This window comes from Patella vulgata, chromosome 5 (genome assembly GCF_932274485.2).
Source record: "Patella vulgata chromosome 5, xgPatVulg1.2, whole genome shotgun sequence".
Classification (NCBI taxonomy): domain Eukaryota; kingdom Metazoa; phylum Mollusca; class Gastropoda; family Patellidae; genus Patella; species Patella vulgata.
Genome location: NC_065883.2, coordinates 76,701,786 through 76,726,282, shown reverse-complemented (window position 1 = coordinate 76,726,282; position 24,497 = coordinate 76,701,786). Strand labels below are relative to the sequence as shown.

Below are 24,497 nucleotides of genomic sequence, written 5' to 3'. Positions count from 1 at the left end.
CGGGCAACAAAACTCAACTCGAGTCTAATAAGTTAACTTAAAATGGGTTAGCTAGGATTGTGTTTTGAGAGATAAGTCTGAAGTTTTTCATTTTGAATCTGAAGTTTTAGCTGTCAGGCACGTATTTAGCCATGCATGCTGTCCAAAAATGAATCGGTGACGATGTGCCATGCACTCCAAGGTAGCGGAGAGATTTGCGCACGTACTGAAACGTGCCAACTCCGGTGATTTCGTTCGAGAGGATAAAAATAACTCCAAGTTTATTACTTAAAACTCGAACTGCTTATTTATGCAGTTTTCAGAGTCAGTCATGTATTCAAGAGGTCACGAGCACAGCTCAGGAATGTGTCACGCATAGATCACACGTCACGTGCGCACGCGTAATGGCGTGCGTGCATGCTAAAACAGTTGACGCCCCAGAAAACTTTACCGTTAGGAAAAAATATATAATTGAAGACATAATAGCACTTACTGTACACGTGGGAGGGCTTCGATTGTTTTCTGCGAGACATGACTGATGGATCCGTCCGCCAAATATTAAACTTGCAATAGTAAACAAATACATTTGGCGGAATTTCAATGAAAATAAGACCAACAACCTAAACTTCCCCTTCTCTTCACCTCCATCTTGAGCGGTGTATGCTGGGATTGGCACGTGTGTGCGTTGCGCGAGTTTAATGTCCAGTCCATTGCATGAGACAGATTACAACATTGTTGCGGTTCAGTTACTTCATTATTCAATCACAACACGTGTTATTCGCCCACCGGCAAAGCTTTAACCATGGAAACCGAGAAAACTACTGGAGAAGAAGTTATTGGGTAAAAAATGCATTTTATTGATAGCGCGAATGAAAACCATGTGTGTATGTGCAAATGTTGACGTTTGACTTGACTCTTTGAGTTGGCTAATGTGATTTACCGTTTGCTTTATTACTTTACGTCATCACGATTCATAAGGAAGTCTGTTGCGTGGATCGACATCATATTATTATTTAATCAATTCATCGTGACATCGTCTGACAAAAATATATAGATTTAAATCAAATTAATTTCTCAATTGAATTGATTTTAGTGGATATTATTAATATTATTAATTGTTGTATTTCATGATTCATGAATGTCATTCACAAAACAATAAAGTTAGGGGATGGGGCCGAATTGTAGGCCTATGTGGTCAGACCATAAGGTCTGCCATTGAGTCAAGTGATGTCAAGTGACATGTTTTCCATTCTGGTCTAGTGTCACCTGTCCATTCTCGTGGGTTTTCTCCAAGTCCTCAGTTTGCATCGGGTCCCCAGTTTCCTCCCACTGCTAAGTCAACTACACCTACTACAAGCAAGCGAATTATTGAAATAAAAGTGTACCATATTAGTCCCAAAATGACCTAGTTTTTGTGTGTTGAGTGGACCCGAAATGACCTAGTTTGTGTCGAGTAGACTTCAACCCCATTTTTCTTTTTCTGTCATTTGTCATTTCTATAAAAAAGAAAAATTAAGTTTGGTTTTTAGAATTTTTTTTCCAAGATTGATGTCTACATTTTAATGCATCAAAAATACAATATACATGTAGATCCATGTGCCTCAGCGAGTGAGGCGCTGGCTTGCTGACTTAGAGGTTCTGTGTTTGATCCCTGTGTTGACAGAGAAAGTTCATCATGATTATCATTTTAGGTGCTGTCGACAAACAAAAATTCTTACTTTGAAAGGTCATTCACAAACAAAAATAATTTTAGATGATATTTTTTATCGTTTTTTTCTGTGTTTTATAAGAACGTCGCCGAATATTAAAAATATCAAAATTTACATGTACATCGTAATTAAACATTAATCACCAATTAAGTCGTGTCAAGGGTTGTCCAATACAAGCCTTAAACCGATCATACCACTCAGAGATGTCCTTTTATTTTTATTGCTGCGAAAGTTAAGTTCTTTTGACAAGTATTTTTCAAGTTCAACGTGGTAAACAGAATCTATTTATGATTAAGAAATACACACGTTTGTTTCGTATAAAAATGGAATTTTGAAGTCAAGTTGCTAATCTGGTTAGAGACATGTTTGTTGTAAACCGTGAACTGGCTACATACACGAGCTCGCGATAACCAAAATTCACAAAACAAACATTTTAGCACGTCTGCCATATATATAAGATGTTATGTTGATTATTTACAAAAATAGACTTGACAACATTTGTATTTTACATGCCTTTGTCTAGTCGCTAAATTTACTGTCTAGAGGATGGAGAGAGTATGAAATAAAATGGCATTTTAAGGTCCTACTGTTCTGCTCAAATTGGGCTAATGAAGACGGATATACGCCATACACGCTATACAGTGTGCTATGAGAGAAATTTGGCCCGGACAGTAGCACAACATCCTACTCTTGTATCGAATTCCATCTGCCAAGGGTTCTTTTACGTGCATGCCAATGTGGGTTTTCTCCTGGTCCTCTAGTTTAATCCCACTGCTTGCAGGACGGAGGGCCAGACAAGGACAGCTGTCTAGTCCTTCGGATGAGACGAATCACCGAAGTCCCGTGTATACATTGGAATGCACTTAAAAGATCCCTTGGCAGTTGGAATTCGATATAAGAGTAGGCGATAGTGCCGCTGCCCGGGCAAAATTTCCCTCATAGCACACTGTATGACGTATGCCTGTCTTCATTAGCCCAGTATAGGAGCAGAACAGTAGGACGTTAAACCCCATTTCATTTCATTTCCTCCCACTGCTAAAGAAGCCCTACGCGCAAGCGAATTATTGAAATAAAATTGAACCATATGTTATTCCCGAAATGAGCTAGTTTCTGTCGAGTGGACATTATACATGTAACTATTTCAACATCAAATCAACGTTTAGTTTCAACTCAAATTAAAAAGTCTAGCGATTTTAAGATTAAATGTTCAAATTACTACTCGATGAGATTATAAGAAGAAAACATACTCATTAGCATATTTTTAGTAAAATTACACGTATTTATGGCAGACACCCATGATGAAACATGACTTATCATTGATTTCTAAAAATAGATAGGTTTTTTTCTGATATATAATCATACATTTAAATAGTATTTATTAACTTTATTCGTATTAATCCTAATTGTTTCATAGCTTGTAGGATTACTATCAAACTTCACTCTTTACCACTTTTTTTATACGCCCACATTTTTATGTGGATGTATAGTGTCGTTGCCCCTGTCCGTCCGTCATTCCGCCCACAATTTGTTTGTGGACTCTATAGAGGTCACGATTTTTATCCGATTTTGATGAAACTTAAAACATATTTTTATGTCCTAAAGATCTCAGTCCCTGTTGATATTTTATGTGGACGTATAGTGTCGTTGCCCCTGTCCGTCTGCCAGTCCGTCCACAATTTGTTTGTGGACTCTGTAGAGGTCACAATTTTTATCCGATTTTGGTGAAACTTAAACATACATTATGCAAGAGCTAAATCTGATTACCGTATTGCAAGTCTTTATTTAGGCTTCAGATGTCATAGAAATTATAAATTAGATCTTTATTTACACAACAGCACAAAATCAACTCTGTAGACCCACTGATGGCTTGGATTCAGCTTGGATTTAAACAGGATTTCGTTGACTGATTTAATTTTAAATGGCGTCGTGAGCGGAGATTAACCATTACATTGACGTCATACTCCCGAATCGAGGCTAAATGATAGAGTGTACGAAGCGAGTCCGCTGTTGAGCGATGCCTTAACAAATGACATATAAACTATTTAAAGTGCGATAAACTAAACACAGATAATGACAAATTATACAATTCCTGGAAACCGTGAGATGACTAATACAGACGGACAGGTCTTCTGTCTTAATAATATCAATAAAAATATTTTTATTTCCCCAATAGGCACGACGCCACTGGTGTATACCGGTACCTATAGATTTATCATAATTGTATTATAATATTATGTCCTATATTCAATTGATTTAATGCATGCCCAAAATACAAGTAAGAATGAAAATTTACCCTCTCACTCATTTTGTCCAATTGTTACAAAAATCCAAAAAGGTAAAACACAAATTCGGATATGATGAGAGCGGACAAAAGACAGCAGAGATTATGTAGGTGGAGTTAACGCCTGTCAATCAAACGATCGGCCATACTAAGAATCGGTGAAGATGCAATTCAATCCCATTTCTAGTAAAAAATTACAGTGGTGATAACTATGTTCAGAATAAAGTAATTTGACTGAAATTTTCAATATATTCTTCTTTCATCATCTATTTTTGAACTATTATAGCAAGAATGGCTAACTCCTTATAAAAATTTCCCATAATGTATCTTTAAAACATATTTTTATGTCCCAAAGATCTCAGTCCCTGCTGATATTTGCGCATTTCAGACCATAACTTTCTGGATTATTGCCCATGATTGTACAAAAAATCTCGTTTGTTTTTAGCTTGTTCTCTATCCTTCACTTGCAAAATGTGGGCATGTGCCGCATGTCCTGTCTGGCAGCCGCTGGTTCTTATTTTTAGGGGGTGGGGTGGTGGATGGCCGAACGGTTAGCACGTGCACTTGTGCGCATTGTATCATAAGGTCTGTCATTGAGTCCGCTGACGTGGTTTCGATTCCCCAGTTGTATGTGACAAGTAGTGGGGTTGCCTGTCCAACCTGGTGGGTTTTTTCCGGGTTCTCCTGTTTTCTCCCACTGCTAAAGATCCCTACATGTAAGTGAATTATTGAAATAAAAAGCATATGAAACACAGGTTTTACACCGGTTGATTATGGTGTTAGCCATTTGAGAGGGGTCACAAAAACTCGGAAGGGGCAAAGTAACCTCAAAAACATAGCACATTATGCGCTGTGATCAACTCCACAAATATTTACAATTAAATGATTTCTTTAAGTTGGTTGATAGTTGAATTTTATTGTCAGGACATTACAGAGATATTACATCATTTCAGATCTGGGCAAACAGATGATGAAATTAACTTTATTTTATTGTAATTCTGCACCTACTAAAGATCTTTCATTGGGCAACCAGTTAACTTTATTTTCTTGTAATTCTGCACCTACTAAATTATTATTATTATTATTACTCCAAGGGATATTTCATTGGGCAAGCTTTTAGATGATGAAATTAACTTTATTTTCTCGTAATTTTGAACCTACTAAATTTAGTAAAGAACCCAGATCGCCCCTGACCAGTATTTTATTTGTAATTGTAAGAATTGTCGTCAAAAGCTCAGGAAGATTTTCAGTGTATTGATTGATTGGGTATCTGAGGTATAATTAATAATTATGTCATCGTGTAAGGTAAATAAAAGTTGATTAAATTATTTGTCAATGTTTATAGGTTGGATGGGAAACCCACTTCTAAAAAAGGTTTAAAAAAACAACAGAAAGAAGCTGAAAAAGCTGCTAAGAAAGCGGAGAAACAACAACAAAAACAACAAACAACTGTAAGTGTCTTTAGAATACAGATGTGACGCCCAGAGGCGTAGTCGTGAAATATATATTGGGGGGGTCCGCAACCCTAACCCCTAACCCTAACCCTATTTTAAAACCCCTAAAAATATAAACAAACACCATGTGGCCATGCTGTCTACAAAACTCGTTTGCTGTCTACCAAGACACCACGTGCAAAGTATTATGGTTACGTGGCTGGCTGAGCGGGCGATGAATATTTGGTTTTTGGGTACCTACATGCGATTAACTCTGATAAGTGGCAGAAAAAAATTAACTAGACACAATTTTATGGAACACAGTTACTTTTCACTTCACACGTCATGTTTCAAGGATGATTATCTCTGTGTTTTATTTTAGCAGTATTAACCATATTGGGATATGTACAGGTTTTATACAGATAGAATCTTAACTAATCCTAATAATTGTTGTAAATAAATAGGAGTTAGGGTTTACTATGTAAATATTTTTTTGGGGGGGGGTCCAAGTATATTCAGACCCCCGAAGAAATACAATTGGGGGGTCCCCCCCCCCCCCATGTGTGACGCCCATGGTGACGTCATCCTTTTATGTTACAATCAGATTAAAACACAGATCCTATTTCGTTTTATTTTTTATAGTTCAAAATATTGTTTTACTTCTCTTTACAACAATAGGATCTGGAAGAGTTGTTATCTTACCGGTGTTCTGGTTGAAGTGAGGGATTAGCCTATGAAACAGTGTTTTACAGCGAGTTCTTGGTGTGCGATGCACGGATCTGTGGGTAAACCACTAGAAACATCAGTGCTGATAACTCTAACAATCGAAGGGATATGATATACATATATATATATGTAGGGTAGATAACTCTACCAAATTGATGTGATGTGATAAAGAATTAATAATATTTATGAATGAAATAGAGTTTAACGTCTTACTTGGCTGATTGGTAGACAAAAATGTTAAAGGCTTGGTTTATTTACAAATTGTAATTTATTTCGTATTTTTTAGGAGACAGAGAGTGAAGACTATGCGAAAGAAAACTATGGCAACTTTCCTCTTATCCAATCAGCTTCTAAAGTTGATCGCAAACTTCAGAAAGTTAGTCAGCTGACCCCAGAATTATCCAATCAAAAAATATGGGTGCGTGGTCGTCTACATACTAGTCGTAGTAAAGGTAAGGATTCAGGTTAATCTGTTCATTAATTGGATTATGGAGGAGCGGTGGGGGTGGGGGGCGGGCCCTTTGTCAGTGGCATAGGATGAAGGGGCTGGCAAGGGTCAACATATTAGTTGTTTGGATGGTACGGAAAACATTGGCCTGCGCGTAAAAGAAGCCTTGACAGTTTGAATATGGAATAAGAGTAGGCCGTAAAGTGTCGCTGTCCAGGCAAAATTTCCCTCATAACACACTGCATGGTTTATGCCTGTCTTCATTAGCCCAGTTCGGAATAGAACAGTAAGACGTTAAACCCCATTTCATTTCATATCACTTATTACCTTTTTTGTTTTGAATTTGTATTTTGGCAGGTAAACAGTGTTTTTTTGTGATTCGCCAACAGAAATGGTCGATACAAGCTCTTCTGTCAGTTGGTGATAAAGTCAGTAAACAAATGATCAAGTTTGCTGCCTCGTAAGTAAAATAACAAATGCATTACTTTACGATGTTAGAATAGTTTTTAAACAGTGCCAAATGAATTCAAGGAATACCTCAGAAATCATGTTGTACTGCTGTGTGTATTGTAACTGTGCGAATTAGAAAATGTGAGTTGAAAAGTTTTTATGTTGCCATGGAAACGCATTTAAGTTTATGTACAGTATAGTATAATATCCTATTAAAAGAAAATGTTAATTTCATTCAGGGTGTGGGTTGTTTTTTTTCGATTTAAAGAAATATTTAAGAAAAATGCATTTTGGACACTCTCTCGCTCTCCCCAATTTGGGGGTTGGATGGCCGAATGGTTAGCACATGCGCGCTTTATCATAAAGCCTGTCATTGAGTCAACTGGCGTGGTTTCGAATCCCCGGTTGTACGTGACAAGGAGTAGGGTCGCCTGTCCAACATCATGGGTTTTCTCCAGGTCCTCGGGTTTCCCCCCACTGCTAAAGACCCCTACGCGCAAGCGAATTATTGAAATAGAATTAAACCGTATCTTAGTCCCGAAATGACCTAGTTTGAAATAGAAATATAATATATTTTTTGTTTGAATCAGGTTAAAAATGAAATATATTTTTTTATTTCAATCAGGATAAACAAAGAGTCTATAGTTGATGTAGAAGGTCTGGTGAGAACAGTAAATAAAAAAATTGAATCCTGTTCACAGACAGATGTTGAATTACACGCTGAGCAGGTAATATTTGTGTTAAATATAGTTTTCCATCATTTGATGCGAGGTTCGGTGGATGAATGGTCTAATGTATGCCTTTTAGATCATAAGTTGGATTGCATGCCCCCCCCCCCCCCACCACACACACACACACACACTGGTAAACCACCTGCATGCAGGCTAATTATTGAAATAAAATTGACCAATTTGTTAGTCCCGAAATGACCTAGTTTGTGTCGAGTGGACGTTAAACCCCATTTCTCTCTCCCTCTCTCCGCCAACCCGTCTGCTATGTATTTAGGGGTTTGTGTGGTCTATTAGTTTAACATGTGCACTTTAAATCATAAGATCTGTCATTGAGTCAAGTGGTGTTGTTTCAATTCCTTGCTTATACATGATAAGGAGTAGGGCCGCCTGTCTCCGGGTTTTCTCTTGGTCCTCCGATTTCATCACACTGCTAAAGACCCCAACACACAAGTGAATTATTGAAATAAAATTGAACCATATGTTAGTCCCAAAATCTATAAACTTGAAACATCTCTCTCTCTCTTTCTCTCTCGCTCTCTGTTGGAATAAAATTTATAAATAATTTTGTAGATTTGGGTGGTGAGTTCTGCTGCACCACAGTTACCCTTACAGATTGAAGATGCTAGCAGAAGAGAAGGTGACGGGGTAAGTTCATTGGTTAATATTCACAGCTAAAATACTACATTGATAATTTTCTTCTCAAATATAAATCAACTATTTAAAATCTAATTAAAATCCATGCATTGCATATTAGATTTCTTGAAACAAATATTGTTAAATGGTGCTCGATAAAATAGAAATGAAATAGGGTTTAAGGTCTGACTGTTCTGCTCCGACTGGGCGAATGAAGACAGGCATCCACCATATAGTGTGCTCGAACGTCAGCGCTGCAGGCTAGTCTTATATCATGTGTACACCAATATGATTGAAATAGACCAATATTAAAGTAGCTAAGTCTCTAACTCAGTATCATCTTAAGTTTTTTCTGGGTCCTCCAGTTTCCTCCCACTGCTAAAGACCCCTACGCGCAAGCAAATTATTGAAATAAAATTGAACCATATGTTAGTCCCGACCTAGTTTGTGTCGAGTGGACGTTAAACCCATTTCATTTGATTTCATTGCTTTATGTTATGATTTTAAAGGACTCAGTTTGATTTCATTTTAGGAACTAGCGACAGTAAATCCCGACACCCGTCTGGATAACAGAATATTAGATCTACGAACCACAACTAGTCAAGCTATATATAGAATTGAAGCAGGCGTCTGTCGATTATTCCGTGATTACCTCACATCAGAAGGTTTCGTAGAAATTCATACGCCAAAAATAATATCTGGTGAGGAATCTTTTGTTAAGTTCACTGATTTAATTTAAAAACATTGACTTTACTGCATTTCATTCGTATCCCTTTTAGATCCTTTGTTTCCTAGGGGTTAATATCTGGGGAGTTAGTGAGGTTGTTGGTCTCACCAAATGCAATGACAAATTTCGAAAGACAAATTACAATAGACATGTTAGTGAAAATTGAATAACAGCTAGTTAGGTTATTTTGGCGTGGTTTCGATTCCCTGGTTGTACGTGACATCGTATACTTGAGATTTAAACTAGATTAGAATGGTTCGCCATTTAAAAATGAGAAAGCGAGGCCAAGTCTCGAATATACCAGTACCCTGGTAACCACAATGCACACATCTTGTCAAAACTACAAATAGTTTCAATATTTTCATTTTACATTATCTAATTTTGAGCTTTTATAGCAAGAATGGTCAGCTCTTTATCTAAATCTTACATAATGAATCTTTCATATTGTTTTTATTCTGTTTGTAGCTGCGTCAGAAGGAGGAGCAAATGTTTTTACTGTATCCTATTTTAAAACTCAGGCCTACCTGGCCCAGTCTCCACAACTCTACAAACAAATGGCCATATGTGGAGATTTTGACAGAGTTTTTACAGTTGGTGCTGGTAGGTTATCTCCCTTTCATCATCTAAGAAAATAATTATGAGGATGCTCAATTATAAGTCCAGAATGTCCCGAATGGGCATTATTGAAACCGCATCTGTCGGTCCCGACAACTGAGGTGATGTGAGTAGAATCGTGACATGATTAAACACAACAAACATGTTTCGGTTATCATGACTGGTTGAGATATTTTCTTATTCAGTCGGTGCCTGTGTTGTAGCCAGTATTTGGGATTGAGAGAATTCAATTCAGGAACATTCACTTTCACTTGAGTATCTTCTATGTGAACAAAATTGTCTAGGACAACTTAAGTTATCTCCCTTAAGTGTTCTAGATAATTAAAATGAAAACAACAAATTTGTTTTATTAATATCATCATAAACTTACATGTGAACTTAATTGTCTTTACAATCGTAGGATGAATCTGCTTTCTTTTATAAACTTTCAATGCTCAAAGACGATCACACATCAAATGTGTTACATTGTCGTGCAAACAAGCCTGGAAATAACGGTTTTAAATGTACCTGACAAAATGTCAGGCACTAATGAAATAGTACCTGACATTTTCAATCTAGTGCCAGTCATGTATTAATAATATCAATAAAAAAGACAAATCAGTGTCGGACAAAATGACAGGCACCAGAGGTTTAGTGCCTGACAAAGCCTGAATCTAGTGCCTGACATTTTCAATCTAGTGCCAGTCATGTATTAATAATATCAATGAAAAAAGACAAATCAGTGCCGGACAAAATGACAGGCACCAGAGGTTTATTGCCTGACAAAGCCTGAATCTGTTCCTGACATTGTCTGTGACAGGTGCCTTATTTCTAGACTTGCGTGCAAATTGCAGGTCAAGTGGCCATTGTTTTATTGTGATGCAAATTACAGGTCATTTTTTAGTTGGAACACATGGCCTACAATATACAGCGTCTGATCAATTGGGTTCAGTGGTTTTGATCTTTTTTTAGAAAAATTTGTGTTGAAGAAACGTGTTACTCGATGTGATCCTTATTAGTGAAATACTAGCAGATGTTGGAAGAAAAACTTCACTTCATTGAAACAGAAAAAAGGGAACATACAAGTTAATAATGTTATTTTTACTTTCAGTTTTCCGAGCAGAAGATTCTAACACACATCGTCATTTAACAGAGTTTGTGGGTCTAGATATGGAGATGGCATTTAGCTATCATTATCATGAAGTTTTAGATGTTATAGGAAACCTCTTCTGTTCTATATTCAAAGGTTTACAACAAAAGTTAGTAGTTTATTGTCTAGGATCATAGGAAACCTATTTTGTTATAGAAAACCTATTTTGTGATAGGGAACCTATTTTGTGATAGGGAACCTATTTTGTGACAGGAAAGCTATTTTGGGTTTTCGTTATAGGAAACCTATTTTGTTCTATATATATAGGGTTACAACAAAAGTTGGTAGTTTATTGTCTAGAAAATGGAATGAAATGGGGTTTAATGTCTTACTGTTCTGCTCCTATACTGGGCTAATGAAGACGGGCATACGCCATACAGTGTGCTATGGGGGAAATTTTGCCCGGGCAGCGGCACTTTCGCCTACTCTTATATCAAATTCGAACTGCCAAGGGGTCTTTTACGTACATTCCAATGTATATACACGGGACCTCGGTTTTTGTCTCATCCGAAGGACTAGACAGATGTCCTTGTCAGGCCCTCCGTTTTATTGTCTAGGGTCAGTAGGTATCGTAATGTACGTGTGGGTAGAAATTTAAAGGATATTCGGTGGCCAGATGGTTTAACACTTGCGCTTTAGATCACAAGGTTAAATGGTTTATCCCATTGTCAGTGATGCAGGATGGAGGCCTGACAAGAAGAGCTTTCTAGTCGTTCGGATGGGACGATTTACCGAGGTCCTGTGTATATACATTGGAATGCACACAAAAGATCCCTTGGCAGTTGGAATTCGATATAAGAGTATGGCGTATGCCCGTCTTCATTAGCCCAGGTTAGGAGCAGAACAGTAAGACGTTAAACCCCATTTCATTTCATTTCATTTCATTTAAATGGTTTATTGGGGGGTTTGATGACCGAATGGATAGCACGTGCGTGCTGTATCATAAGGACTGTCATTGAGTCGACTTGTGTTGTTTTGATTCCCCGGTTGTCCATGACAAGGAGTAGGGTTGCCTGTCCAACCTCGTGGGTTTTCTCTGGGTCCTCCGGTTTCCTCACACTGCTAAAGACCTCTTACGCGCAATCGCATTAATGAAATGAAATTGAACCATATGTTAGTCCCAAAATGACCTAGTTTGTGTCCAGTGGATGTTAAACCCCATTGTTGTCATGACTACTGGTGTGGATCACGGGGTTTGTCAATGAGACTGTGCCAAATGTCTGACCATGAAAGTGTCTTGTTGTTCAGATGGGAAGAAGCCCATTGGTGTGCGCATAAGAGACCCCTTGGAAGTTCAAATTTAAAGAAGAGTTTGTGGAAATGCTTTCCATATTTTGTAGTTGTATATATATATATATACTCTTCAAAAACAGTAGGGGATATTGAAATGCAAATACCTATGCAGGTTGTGATATGATAAATAGTCATGGACACTTGACATGCTTTGAGAGTATGTTCACAAATGAAGAACTTATCGCCCCAACAGAACCACTGAGCTGCAGATGCGACACGCAGTAGTGCCATACACGTGGGAGGGATTCATTGTCAAATTTGACATGTTTGCTCTCCTATGGGTTCTTGCATAAGATTTACTGTTTAACATATCTTTGCTTTAGTGTGTTACGTTTCATTTGATCGGGAGACATGTTCGTCGATGTCAACATCAACCGGCAACACTGCAAGAATTGGCCGTGGCACTGCAAGAGGAGCAGGTCAGATTAGGAGCATGCCACAACAATTTGATGAATATCTGAGGATTGGTGGAGCAATTACTCATTATTAAGACAAAAATTAAAAACGTCCATTTTCACTTTTGACAGTGTATCTCTTTGCGAGTGAAATGGGGCTGTCAGATAAGCCGCCCATATGAACTGTTTATGTTCATGTTTAGGCAAATGGCCTTTCATTAACATACACTGGTTACCTCTAATAAAAACTGAAGTGCATTTCTGCAGTTTTGTATTGTTTCTGAATATCCCCTACTTTTTTGAAGAGTATATTATTGTATATTTTGTAGTTTTGTATATATAATGTTTGTATATTTATATTGATGTATATTTTGAAGAGTATATATTGATGTATGTTTTGTAGTTGTATATATATAATGTTTGTATATATATATATATATATATTGATGTATATTTTGTAGTTTTGTTGAAGAAATAGAAATGGTACATAAACAATTTCCCGCTGAACCTTTTAAATTTTTAGAACCCAGGTAAAAAGGGATTTATTTCATAGGCTATTATAGTTAGATGCATCACCTTGATTTACGTCAAATGCTTATGTTAAAGATACATTATGGGAGATTAGATAAAGAGCTGGCAGTTCTCACTATAATAGTTAAAAACTAGATAATGTCGAGTGGACGTTAAACCCCATCTCTCTCTCTCTCTCTCTCTCTCTCTCTCTCTCTCTCTGCAATAGGCAGATTTAGCTCTGTTTAATCATTTAGACGTGATTTATTCGATATAGTCTGAAAAAGCTTGGCATATTGACTGCTTCAACCAAAAATCCACAGGACAAGTCATGCTTATAGCACGGTTTTCATGACGACGTAGGTTGAGGTGTTAAACCTGTTAATGAATGAAGCGTGCTATAAATGGCTTTTAACATTGACAACTACTTAACATGGTCGTTGTTATTGCACAGAAACACCCCCGCCCCCCCCCCCCCACTTCTCTACATGATTTCTACTAAAACTAGCGTAAACTAGCAAAAGTGTGTAATAACATTGAAAATGTCTAGTTATTGCACGGTTATGCTCCAGCCAGCCTGCTAGAGGGAAAACAATCTGCCTATTCAACGAAAATAACAAAGGAATATTTCCCGTCCATGTTACAAGCATTTCAACTATATATCTCTTAAATCAAATCAAGTGAAATTCGGGGATGGGTGACCGAATATTTTAATGTGTTAGTCCCGAAATGAACTAGTTTGTGTCGAGTATATGTTAAACTCCATTTCTCTCCTCAAATAGGAATTCCATTAGTTGCATCATATGTACATTGTTAAATTGAAAGTTAACTCTTAGAAATAATTAAACATGTTTTATTTGTTATCAGTTTACGACTAGATTACAGCGAAGGAGTTCAGATGTTGAGGTCTGCTGGGATAGAAATGGAGGAAGATGAAGATCTGAGCACGCCCAATGAAAAATTACTGGGTCGTCTGGTTAAAGCAAAGGTAAACTCGTTAGTTGATTTAAATCATTTCACTGTCATCTTGGGTTCTGACGTTACTGGAAATACCTTGTTTACACATGTAACCATAGAAATACCTTGTTTACACATGTTACCATAGAAATACCTTGTTTACACATGTTGCCATAGAAATAGATATTACTGTATACGGTTCCTGCAGGCAACAACAGGTGGGTTAGGGTATATGGTCCGGGGAGCCAGTTGACATGGCATACATGTTCTGGGGGTGGGTTCTTATTACAGTACCATGCTCTTTTGTCTAAACAGGGATACCCGATTGAACGTTCTTGAATTTTATTCTCTCAATCCCCAAAATAGTTAACTATCGAGTGAAAAGGGCATTTTGGGTAACAACTCGTGTGTCAAATGGCTTAGATAATATCTCAACCAACCATGACAGCTGAAACATATTCGTTGTGTTTCATTACGTCACGATTCTACTCATACCACCTCCATTGTCAGGACTGACAGAACAAAACTGTGACAAGACTGAATTCTGCCCCACTCAATTGTAAATCTGTCCATTCGGAACGTTCCAAACTGACAATCAACCATCTCCTAAATCTATCTTTTATTCTGTTCTGTTATGATTACAAAATTACTTAATCAGCAGTACTTGGGGGGGGAGGGCTGATGTCATTGTGGGGATACTCGATTGAAAGTTCCGGAATTAAATTCTCTTAATTCCAAAAATAGTGTTAATCGAGTGAAAAGGAGAATCTCAGAGTACAACACATGTGCCGACTGCATAAAAAAATATCTCAACCAATCATGACAGCTGAAATATGTTTGTTACTTAAAATATGTCACGATTCTACACACACCACCTCAACTGTCGGGACTGACAGAACTGTGACAGGACTGAATTCCGCCCCACTCAATTAGAATACGTCACGATTCTACTCACATCATCGCAACTGTCGGGACTGGCAGAACTGTGACAATTGTGTCAATTCAGGACGTTCCGGACTGACAATCTAGCACCCCCTATGGCTATATTGGACAAGGGAGGTAATATATTATTGGTATTTATTTCAGTATGATACTGATTTCCATATGACAAGCTTGTAATTCTATCCATTCGGGATTTTCCCATGATAATATAGGACAAGGGAGGTAATAATTATTGTTATTTATTTTCAGTATGATACTGATTTCTTCATCCTAGATAAATTTCCTCTGGCTGTTCGACCATTTTATACCATGCCTGATCCTAACAATAAGGTAAGTAGCTAAGAATATCTACTAATCTAGTCTCTTTTTTTTGTCTCGTTGATTTTGTGATGGTGGAGTATTTAAAGCCCAGAAAGTGATGGTGCAATGAAATGAAATGGGGTTTAACGTCCTACTGTTCTGCTCCTATACTGGGCTAATGAAGACGGGCATACGCTATACAGTGTGCTATGAGGGAAATTTTGCCCGGGCAGTGGCACTATCGCCTACTCTTATATCGAATTCCAACTGCCAGGGGATCTTTTACGTGCATTCCAATATATACACGGGACCTCGGTTTTTCGTCTCATCCGAAGGACTAGACAGCTGTCCTTGTCAGGCCCTCCGTCCTGCATCACTGACAAGGGGAAACCACGTCGGAGAATCCTGATGAACATTCTCGGCCAATGCAGGGATTGAACACCCGACCTCCAGGCTAGCGAGCCAGCGTCTTACCCGCTTAAACAAGTGATGGTGCAGGACAGAGAGACTGGTAACTAAGGGTCAGTCGTATAGGAAGAAAAAAAAATGATGTTCTTTGTACAGATGGAATTTGAAATAAGAATAGGCTGTCCCATCTTCATTAGCCTGGTGGGAGCCATGGTGGCTAAGGGGGTAAGACGCTGGCTAGCTAGCCTGGAGGTCGCATGTTCGATCCCTGCATTAGCCGAGAATGTTCATCAGAATTTTTCGGCATAGTTTCTCCTTGTTAGTGGTGCAGGACGGGGCGGGCCTTGCGGCATTTGGAAATCAATATTATATATCATAGTAGTCTGGTGCAAGTGGTCCCCAATATACCACAAAGAATATTTATCATGAATTAATTTCCAAATAATACTAGTGATTTCTTTCGTAAGTTTTAATTTTATTTTTATTGATAGAAATGGTCCAACTCGTATGACATGTTTATGAGAGGTGAAGAAATATTATCAGGAGCTCAACGTATTCATGACCCAAAATTCCTGATGGAACGGGCCAAGGAACATGAAATAGGTAATATTCAGTTTCTGTTGTTTGTTATTATTGAGCAGAATTATACATGCATTATGCAAGAGCTAAATCTGCCTATTGCAGATCTTTCTTTAGGTCTAAAATGTTATCTAAATTATTAATTAGACATTAATTAACTTATCCAGACCATTATCAAATCTCGATGTCATTGCTAGCCTGCGATATTTACTGGATTAGGTATTGCATGCAGTGAAAATGATTAAACCATAATCAACTCTCCATGCCGTCTTATGTGTTGGATTTTCACTGGATTTGTATCCAATCTTCTACTCTAACGCTCATTGATGATTATATCCTAAAATGAATAATCGAGACTATGTTTTTTATCGTACTGACTTTAGTAATGATGATCGACGGCAGGCCTAACATTCAATCGCTAAATTCTTGGTTCAGAGTGGAACAATTTGACTGAAATTTTCAGCATATTCCCTTTCCATTTTCTAGTTTTTAACTATTATAGTTATCTACTCTTTTAATTTAAAGGCCTGATGCATCATTCTAGCGCTAACGAAAACCCTTGTCACTCTTATGTTATCATCATCCAATCTACTTGAAGTTTATACACAGCGTTTATGTTCATGAAAATATTAATTCTGAACCATTTCCAAAGTTTTGACATGTGATCACGGTGTTTATGGTCAATGATTCCCGATTGTATAGGGAGTGGGCGAAGACTAGTTCGATGATGTTGACTTCACTAAAATATTCACATGACACGCGCTGTCTTATCCCTTTTCAGCATATCGTTACATGTATACATGCTCGAAAACCTGTGACATGTCCAAGAAACACGATGCTGAAAACAATAACAACTATTTATTCACTGTCACATATAACACAAAAGTTCAAAGGTTGCAGGTCACATTCTTAGATACATACATAGATAATCAAATGTCCAACATAAAGTTGATATAATGTAGCGAAACGTTGCGTAACGGACTGCGGTAGAAAACAGTATGCTGTCACCTGCTCACATCACACACTTTCAGCTTCCCTTTTGCACATGTTCTCAACATCCGCTAGGTTGCTAAGCAATTGACTTGATTTACTAGACACTATATACTATTCTACATGATGGTAATAAGACCTGATTAAACGCTTATTTAACCTAATATTCTGCCACACTGATCCGCAGTGAGTTTTCGTTAGGCCGCGACAATCACTGATAAGGATGACATCGATGCAACTTTAATGAGCCACAAATATTAACTTTTTTCCTCCGACAAATTAAATTCTAAACCTTTTTTTTTTATGTATTTGTAAAATAAATAAAGACGTTTGTAGTGCTTGTAGGTAAAAATTATTTCCTATTTTAGTGTAAATGGGTATTAAAATAAGTAAAAGGCGCCATTCTGCTTGAATCAGTAACGTCTTATGTAAACAATGCACGCGCCATTGAGCCAATAATTGACGCCGCGTGATGTGACGTCATGTGTTGAAGGCAGCATCTTTTACAGAGATATTAGAAGACTTTCGTAATACTCTGTGAAACAGATTGATATTCTGCAAGTATGCACTGACATATTATATTGCGATATATAGATTTTGAACATTACACCGATTACTCACACAAGTTATCATCTGATTGTATAATAAATGTTAGACCAAGAACAGGAAGCTAACCAAATTTTAATTGTTTCTCATAATTACTTCATGGATTGATACAAAAAAATAATAATGTGACAATTTTTTATATTTTAAAATCATGATGTTGATTTTTTTAAATCTTGGTTGTTTTCAGATGTCAGCAAAATAAAAGCTTATATAGATGCCTTTAAATATGGAGCCCCACCACATGCTGGTGGTGGAATAGGTAAGATTTCTTTTTCTGGTCAAATAGTGGTCTGAAACTTTTTATAGATCGGGGGGGGGGGGGGTGTCCCGAATGGTTAGCACACTGTATGGCGTATGCCTGTGTTCATTAGCCCAGTCGTAGCAGAAAGTAGGATGTTAAACCACATTTCATTAGCCCGGTAGGTGCCAAAAAGTAAGAACCATATTTTGATATATCATGCAGAGAGGGTTCATGTAACATAGGACAGACGACGAAAAACACATTTCATTGCAAAGGGGGTTGGATGGCTGAATGGTTAGCATGTACATGGTGTATCATAAGGTCTGTAAATGAGTCAACTGTGTGATTTTGATTCCCCAGTTGTACACGACAAGCAATAGGGTCGCCTGTCCAACCTCGTGGGTTTTCTCCGTTTCCTCTGGTTTCCTCCCACTGCTAAAGACCCCTATGTTTCCTCCCACTGCTTAAGACCCCTTTATTTAAATAAAATTGAACCATATGTTAGTCCCAAAATAACCTAGTCTGTGTTGAGTGGATGTTAAACCCCATTTCTCTCTCTCCCCCCTTGTCAGTGGTGTAGGATGGAGGGCCGGCCGGCCAATGCACAGCGTATAATTGTTCGAATGGCACGAATAAACAAGGTCTTAACTCAGGACAGTTGAAAATCAGTATAAGAGTAGGCAGTAGCACTGCTGTCCGGGAAAAATATCAACCCGAGCACACTGTATATGCCCATCTTTATTAGCCCAGTTGGTACAGAAAGTAGGACGTTAAATCCCGTTTCATTCGTAGAGTGAATGTTCAACCCTATTCTCTATCTTTTTGATAGTCCTGCTTGTTACAACACTGGGATGGCAAGTAGAGTTATTCACGTTGATCTTTTCTCTTGATTCCCAAATCATTTCATTTGAGAATTTAACAATTTAGCCATTGTTGGTGTATTTTTCAGGTATGGAACGAGTACTGATGTTATATCTGGGACTGGATAACGTTCGAAAAACATCTCTATTTCCCCGCGATCCTAAACGACTTACGCCCTAATTTATTGTTATATTGTTTATTTATCTTAGCCTCAATTAATCTACTACATTTCAAAATGTCTGAAACTGTTAAAGTCACTCATCTTCGTTTGAGAGATATAAGATTTGTTCGAAATTAAAATATTGTGAATGTTGAATCTCTAAAATTGGTTCACTTCTGTGTATTACTTACAATCTGATTACAATACAGATCTATATTTCGTTTCATTTTTTTTTTTTTTTATACTTTCAATGACCTACACTACATGAAGATTTGACTGGTTGTAGTAAGGTCGCGTCAGGGGTTGTTGATGCTTCTAGTGGGTTACCCACAGTTCCATGCACCTCAGGCCTAAAACCCGCCGTAACAGACTGTTTCATTGACTAATCCCTCACATCATTCAGAATTCGTGTTATATAAAAACTCTTCCAGATCCTAGTGTAGTTAAAACAAGTAAAACAAAATTTTAAACCATAAATACGAAACGAAATAGGATCTCTGTTTTAATCAAATTGTATTACTTACGAAGATATGATGAACATAAAATTCTGAAATATTTGACATCGGCTGCAGACGATATAAAAAATGCCATCGTCACCTCTAAGTATTGGGTAAAATTTTTAATCCAACTGAATCCAAGTCAGAAGGTTATCTCCCCTTGATATTTTGGTTTCGTTAAGTAATCAATTTGAATGTAATTTTAACGTGGTTTAAGCTGTGAGAAAATAGACATTTTCTGAAAGATACTAACACTGTAACCCGGCTATCATTTAATCTTGTGTATCTAGCACTTATTTCTATTAACATGCATTTAATATCAAAACTTAGTTTAAAAATTCGTAAAAATCGTTTAAATTCACCAAAAATGAATGTGAAAGCTTTTTATTGGGCTTCCAAGTTGATTTTAATATTTACATCAATACACAGGGATAGTTAGTTTATTTAAGATATTTATTACAAAGTTTATGATTGATTGACATTGGACATCAGGTGAATACAGATTTATGACAAAAGGGAGATAATATTGGGGCAAAAAATCATATTAAAATCAGGGGCCTTATTTACAAATAAGAAACAGACTTTTCATTGGTTGACAGTTACAATTCTAGTACAAATTGTAGCTCTTATCCAATGAAAAAGCTGCTTTCTTAAAGGGACAATAACACTCTTGCTGGCTTGACAGCTCCAGAAAATAAATAATAGCCTTATTCTAAGTACTAGATGTGTTAGTGTCCTACCTGTTGTGTAAATTATCCATTAAACCCTATTTTACTTGTCCAGAGGGTTCGAAAATATTTTTAAATCCAAGTCACATTTGAAAAGGTTTACGTTAGGCTTTTCAAATCATTTAGTTGAATTTTTCCAATTTTTTAAATTAGGTGTGTTAAGATGAAATTTGTATCACAAATTAATTGGAATATCGTAAAAAAAGTACAATTTGTTGACCAGAATAAAGATTGGGATATATTATTCAGTTACAACAAGAGTGGTATTGAGCCTTTAACATATTTTAGTTTAGATTGTATAAGGCTCAATAGGCCTAACATCTAACAGAATGACTAATTTGTATATTAAGGTGATATATATTTTTAAACTATTGTGTAGGGTTATTTGATTGATTGTGTCAATATATCATGTTTCGCTCAATATTAAAAAAACTCTTGATTTGAATTTAAACCGTGTGTCTTTCTATGATTAAAGCTATTTGTATATTAGATATTGTTCCAGTGAAACATCCTTCTTTATGTACCATACTGTATCTGTAGAATTATGTACTATGAATACGCTGTATCATAAGGTCTGTCATTGAGTCAACTGGGATGGTTTCGATTCCCCTGGTGTAGGTTACAAGGAGTAGGGTTGCCTGTCCAACCTCGTGGGTTTTCTCCGGGTTCCTTCCACTGATCAAGATTCCTACGTGCCAGAAGAATTATTGAAATAAAATTGAACCATGTGTTAGTCCTGAAATGACTTAGTTTGTATCCAGTGGATGTTAAACCCCATCTCTCTCTCTCTCTCTCTCTCTCTTTGTACTATGAATATTGTTAACTAAGGAGCACCTGAAATACCTGATTCCACCATGATAGTTTCTATTGGGATCATACATTGTTGGATACCTGTGGCTTTGTTGTTGATATTTTGTTTGTTACAAGTTTGAAATTAGAAGAATAATATGTTTTATTGTGTTCCGCGAAAAAATAAATTCAGGTGTATTTAGAGTAAAACCTGAACATGTGAGAATACAGGTTAAAGAGGCATTATGGGAGATTCAATCTGGTTAAAACACAGATCCTATTTCGTTTCGTTTTTATAGTTCAAAATTTCGTTTTACTTGTCTTTACTACACTTGGATCTGGAAGACTTGTTATTTAACTCATGTTCTGCTTGAAATGAGGGGTCAGCCAATCAAATGGTCTGTCGAATCGAGTGTTTGACCTTTTTTGTCCGGAACTGTGGGTAATCCACTAATAACATCAATGCTGATTGGTTAATCAAATGTCTGACGTCATAGGTCAAAAGTCGGTCTTTTGACCCCTGATGTGACCTATGGTTATAACTTGTCAGATCTTCATGTAGCATAGGCCATCGAAAGTATAAAAAAACGAAACGAAATATAGATCTGTATTTTAATCAGATTGTGCAAAGTTATGAGTATTTGAAGTTTTGACCGATTGTGCAAAGTTATGAGTATTTGAAGTTTTGACAAGATTTAGCTTTAGCTCTTAAATGGCCGCTGTATTCAAATCTACTTAATAATCAGAGCGATCCGAAGGCCCAGAGAGCTAATTATGGTCTTGTCATGTTAATTTTTTATAAAATTTTAAGCTAGTTATAAGACCTGCAATAAGCAGATTTAAATCTTCCATAATGCATCTTTAAAGATACGTTATGGGAGATAAGATAAAGAGCTGGCAGTTCTCACTATAATAGTTAAAAACTAGATAATGTAAAGGCAATTTGCTGAAAATTTCATTGAAATTGATCCACTATGAACCGAGAACTAAGCGATTGAAATTTCCGCCTAGCCTCGATCATCATTACTAAAGTTAGTACGATAAACAGCATAGTCTCGATTATCCATTTAATCCTTAAATCGTGAAGGAAAGTTATGCAGTAAATCTGCTCATAATCCACTAAAGATCAAAGGCTAGCGATGCTATCTAGAGTTGATTATGGTCTGGATTGATTAATTAATGTCTAATTAATAATTTAGATAACATTTCAGGCCTAAAGAAAAACCTGCAATAGGCAGATTTAGCTCTTGCATAATGTATGTTTAAATAGAATAGTAGCAATAATAATTTGTTACAGAATCTAATATGCAAATTTGCTGGTTCATCAGTTCTGAATCGGCCAATGAATCTATAGTGAACAGGTTTGTCTGTTGTCAGTTGAAGAAAGTAAATTGTTTTAATTCATTACATGTTATTTGTTTTCTTTTAAAAATTTCGCAAACATTTTGTCGGGAAATGAAAAATTTCAATAATATTAATTTCATGCTGCATGATTATTTAGCTATGATTACGATTTATCGGAAATACATGAAACAATTGTTTGTTGATTGATGTGAAAATGAATTTGTTTTTGTAAATTGGAAAAATATATTGTAATAAAAATTTAAATGAACATGTTTGAGATATTGAAATGGGCCCCCCTATGCCTGTCCCAGTTTTTGGAATACAAAGGGTTGGATGACTGAAACACATTCATTTGGGTTAGGTCTAAAAATTAAGGCCAACTGCAGATTTAGTCGAAGGTCACGAGATGTCAACAGATCTAGCCCTAACCCACAATCTTATCAACAATCAGAGCCCTAACCCAATTTACATCTCGTGACCTTGACAAAATCTGCAGCTGGCTTTAATTTTTAGACCTCATGATTCTACACACACCACCTCTATTGTAGATAACCTTTTCAGACCTACAGGGAACAATCGTTGTACAGAGAAATGCAATAGTATTACCATTTCTTGTTTTAACATCATGCCACCTCTAAATTAATTTAATTATCTTGTTGGCAAACAATTCTGGAAATAATATCAGGCACTATTCAACTTGTAGACCTATATGACATTTTGAATTTTGTGCCAGTCACGTATTAAATATTGGGGGATTGGATGGCCGGATGGTTAACGCATGTGCATTGTATCATAAGGTCTGTCAATGGTTCTTTTACATGCACATCAATGTGTACATGGGGCCTCGATTTTTTTTTTGTCCCATCCGAATGCCTATACATTGTTTCTTGCCAGGCCCGCTGTCCTGCACCACTGATAAGGGGGAACCACGAAAAATCAAGATGAACTTTCTCGACCAACACTGGGATTGGACACATGACCTCCTGGTTTGCGAGTTAACATCTGATGTGTTTGAAATGTGAAGGGTAGAGAGAAGAGGTCCCATATCGAGAAGGGTTCCCGTATCGAGAAGAGGTCCCATATCGAGAAGGGGTCCTGTATCGAGTAGATATCCAATATGAGGTACAGAATCAAATTTACAGGTGTCAAGTTTCACTCAATATCTATTAGAAACGTATTAAAACTGCACACCGGGAATTGAAATGGAGTTTATTTTAGCCCATACTTATCCGCACCAACAGGGCAATGAAGGCAGACTGTGGACCAGGGCTCAGACTTTTGAAATGCAAATAAATGAAATGAAATGAAATGGGGTTTAACGTCCTACTGTTCTGCTCCTATACTGGGCTAATGAAGACGGGCATACGCCATACAGTGTGCTATGAGGGAAATTTTGCCCGGGCAGCGGCACTATCGCCTACTCTTATATCGAATTCCAACTGCCAAGGGATCTTTTACGTGCATTCCAATGTTTACACGGGACCTCAGTTTTTCGTGTCATCCGAGGGACTAGACAGCTGTCCTTGTCAGGCCCTCCGTTCTGCACCACTGACAAGGGAAACCACGTCGGAACAAATACTACCTTGTATGGTTATATATAGTGAAGAGTGTTAAGCATGAGGCAGTGGATGTAGGCTTACTATTTATAGAGAATGGGAAATAGGGTTTAACATCCACTCAATACAAATTTTATTTCAATAATTCGCTTGCACATAGGTCTTTAATAGTGGGAGGAAACCATAGAACCCGGAGAAAACCCACGATGTTGTAGAGAGAGAAATGTTGTTAAACGTCCACTCAACACAAACTAGGTCATTTTGGGACTAAGATATGGTTTAATTATATTTCAATAATTCGCTTGCACGTAGGGTTCTTTAGTAGTGATATGGAAACCGGAGGACCCGAAGAAAACCCACGAGGTTGGACAGGCGACCCTATTCCTTGTCACATACAACCGGGTAATTGAAACCACGCCAGTTGACACAATGACAGACCTTATGATACAGCGCACACATGTTAACCATACGGCCATCCAA

The 24,497-nt window shown here is 37.1% G+C and overlaps 1 protein-coding gene across 1 annotated transcript; it reads left to right on the top strand.

The window, feature by feature from the left end:
* Positions 1 to 500: 500 nt before the first annotated feature.
* Positions 501 to 22,729, top strand: LOC126820390 (aspartate--tRNA ligase, cytoplasmic). The gene is made up of 15 exons (XM_050548305.2): positions 501 to 819; positions 5,315 to 5,420; positions 6,415 to 6,580; positions 6,934 to 7,036; positions 7,652 to 7,754; positions 8,328 to 8,402; positions 8,923 to 9,091; positions 9,583 to 9,717; positions 10,823 to 10,970; positions 13,011 to 13,079; positions 13,927 to 14,047; positions 15,208 to 15,288; positions 16,158 to 16,269; positions 18,029 to 18,100; positions 19,032 to 22,729. The coding sequence occupies exons 1-15, from the start codon at positions 782 to 784 to the stop codon at positions 19,121 to 19,123; spliced, it is 1,590 nt and encodes a 529-aa protein (XP_050404262.1). The 5' UTR covers positions 501 to 781; the 3' UTR covers positions 19,124 to 22,729.
* The last annotated feature ends 1,768 nt before the right edge of the window (positions 22,730 to 24,497 follow it).

Coding starts and splice junctions, on each gene's coding strand:
- LOC126820390 (XM_050548305.2), top strand. CDS start 782: ATGGAAACCGAGAAAACTACTGGAGAAGAAGTTATTGG. Junction 820..5,314: donor ACTGGAGAAGAAGTTATTGG/GTAAAAAATGCA, acceptor CAATGTTTATAG/GTTGGATGGGAAACCCACTT. Junction 9,718..10,822: donor AGTTTTTACAGTTGGTGCTG/GTAGGTTATCTC, acceptor TTTTACTTTCAG/TTTTCCGAGCAGAAGATTCT.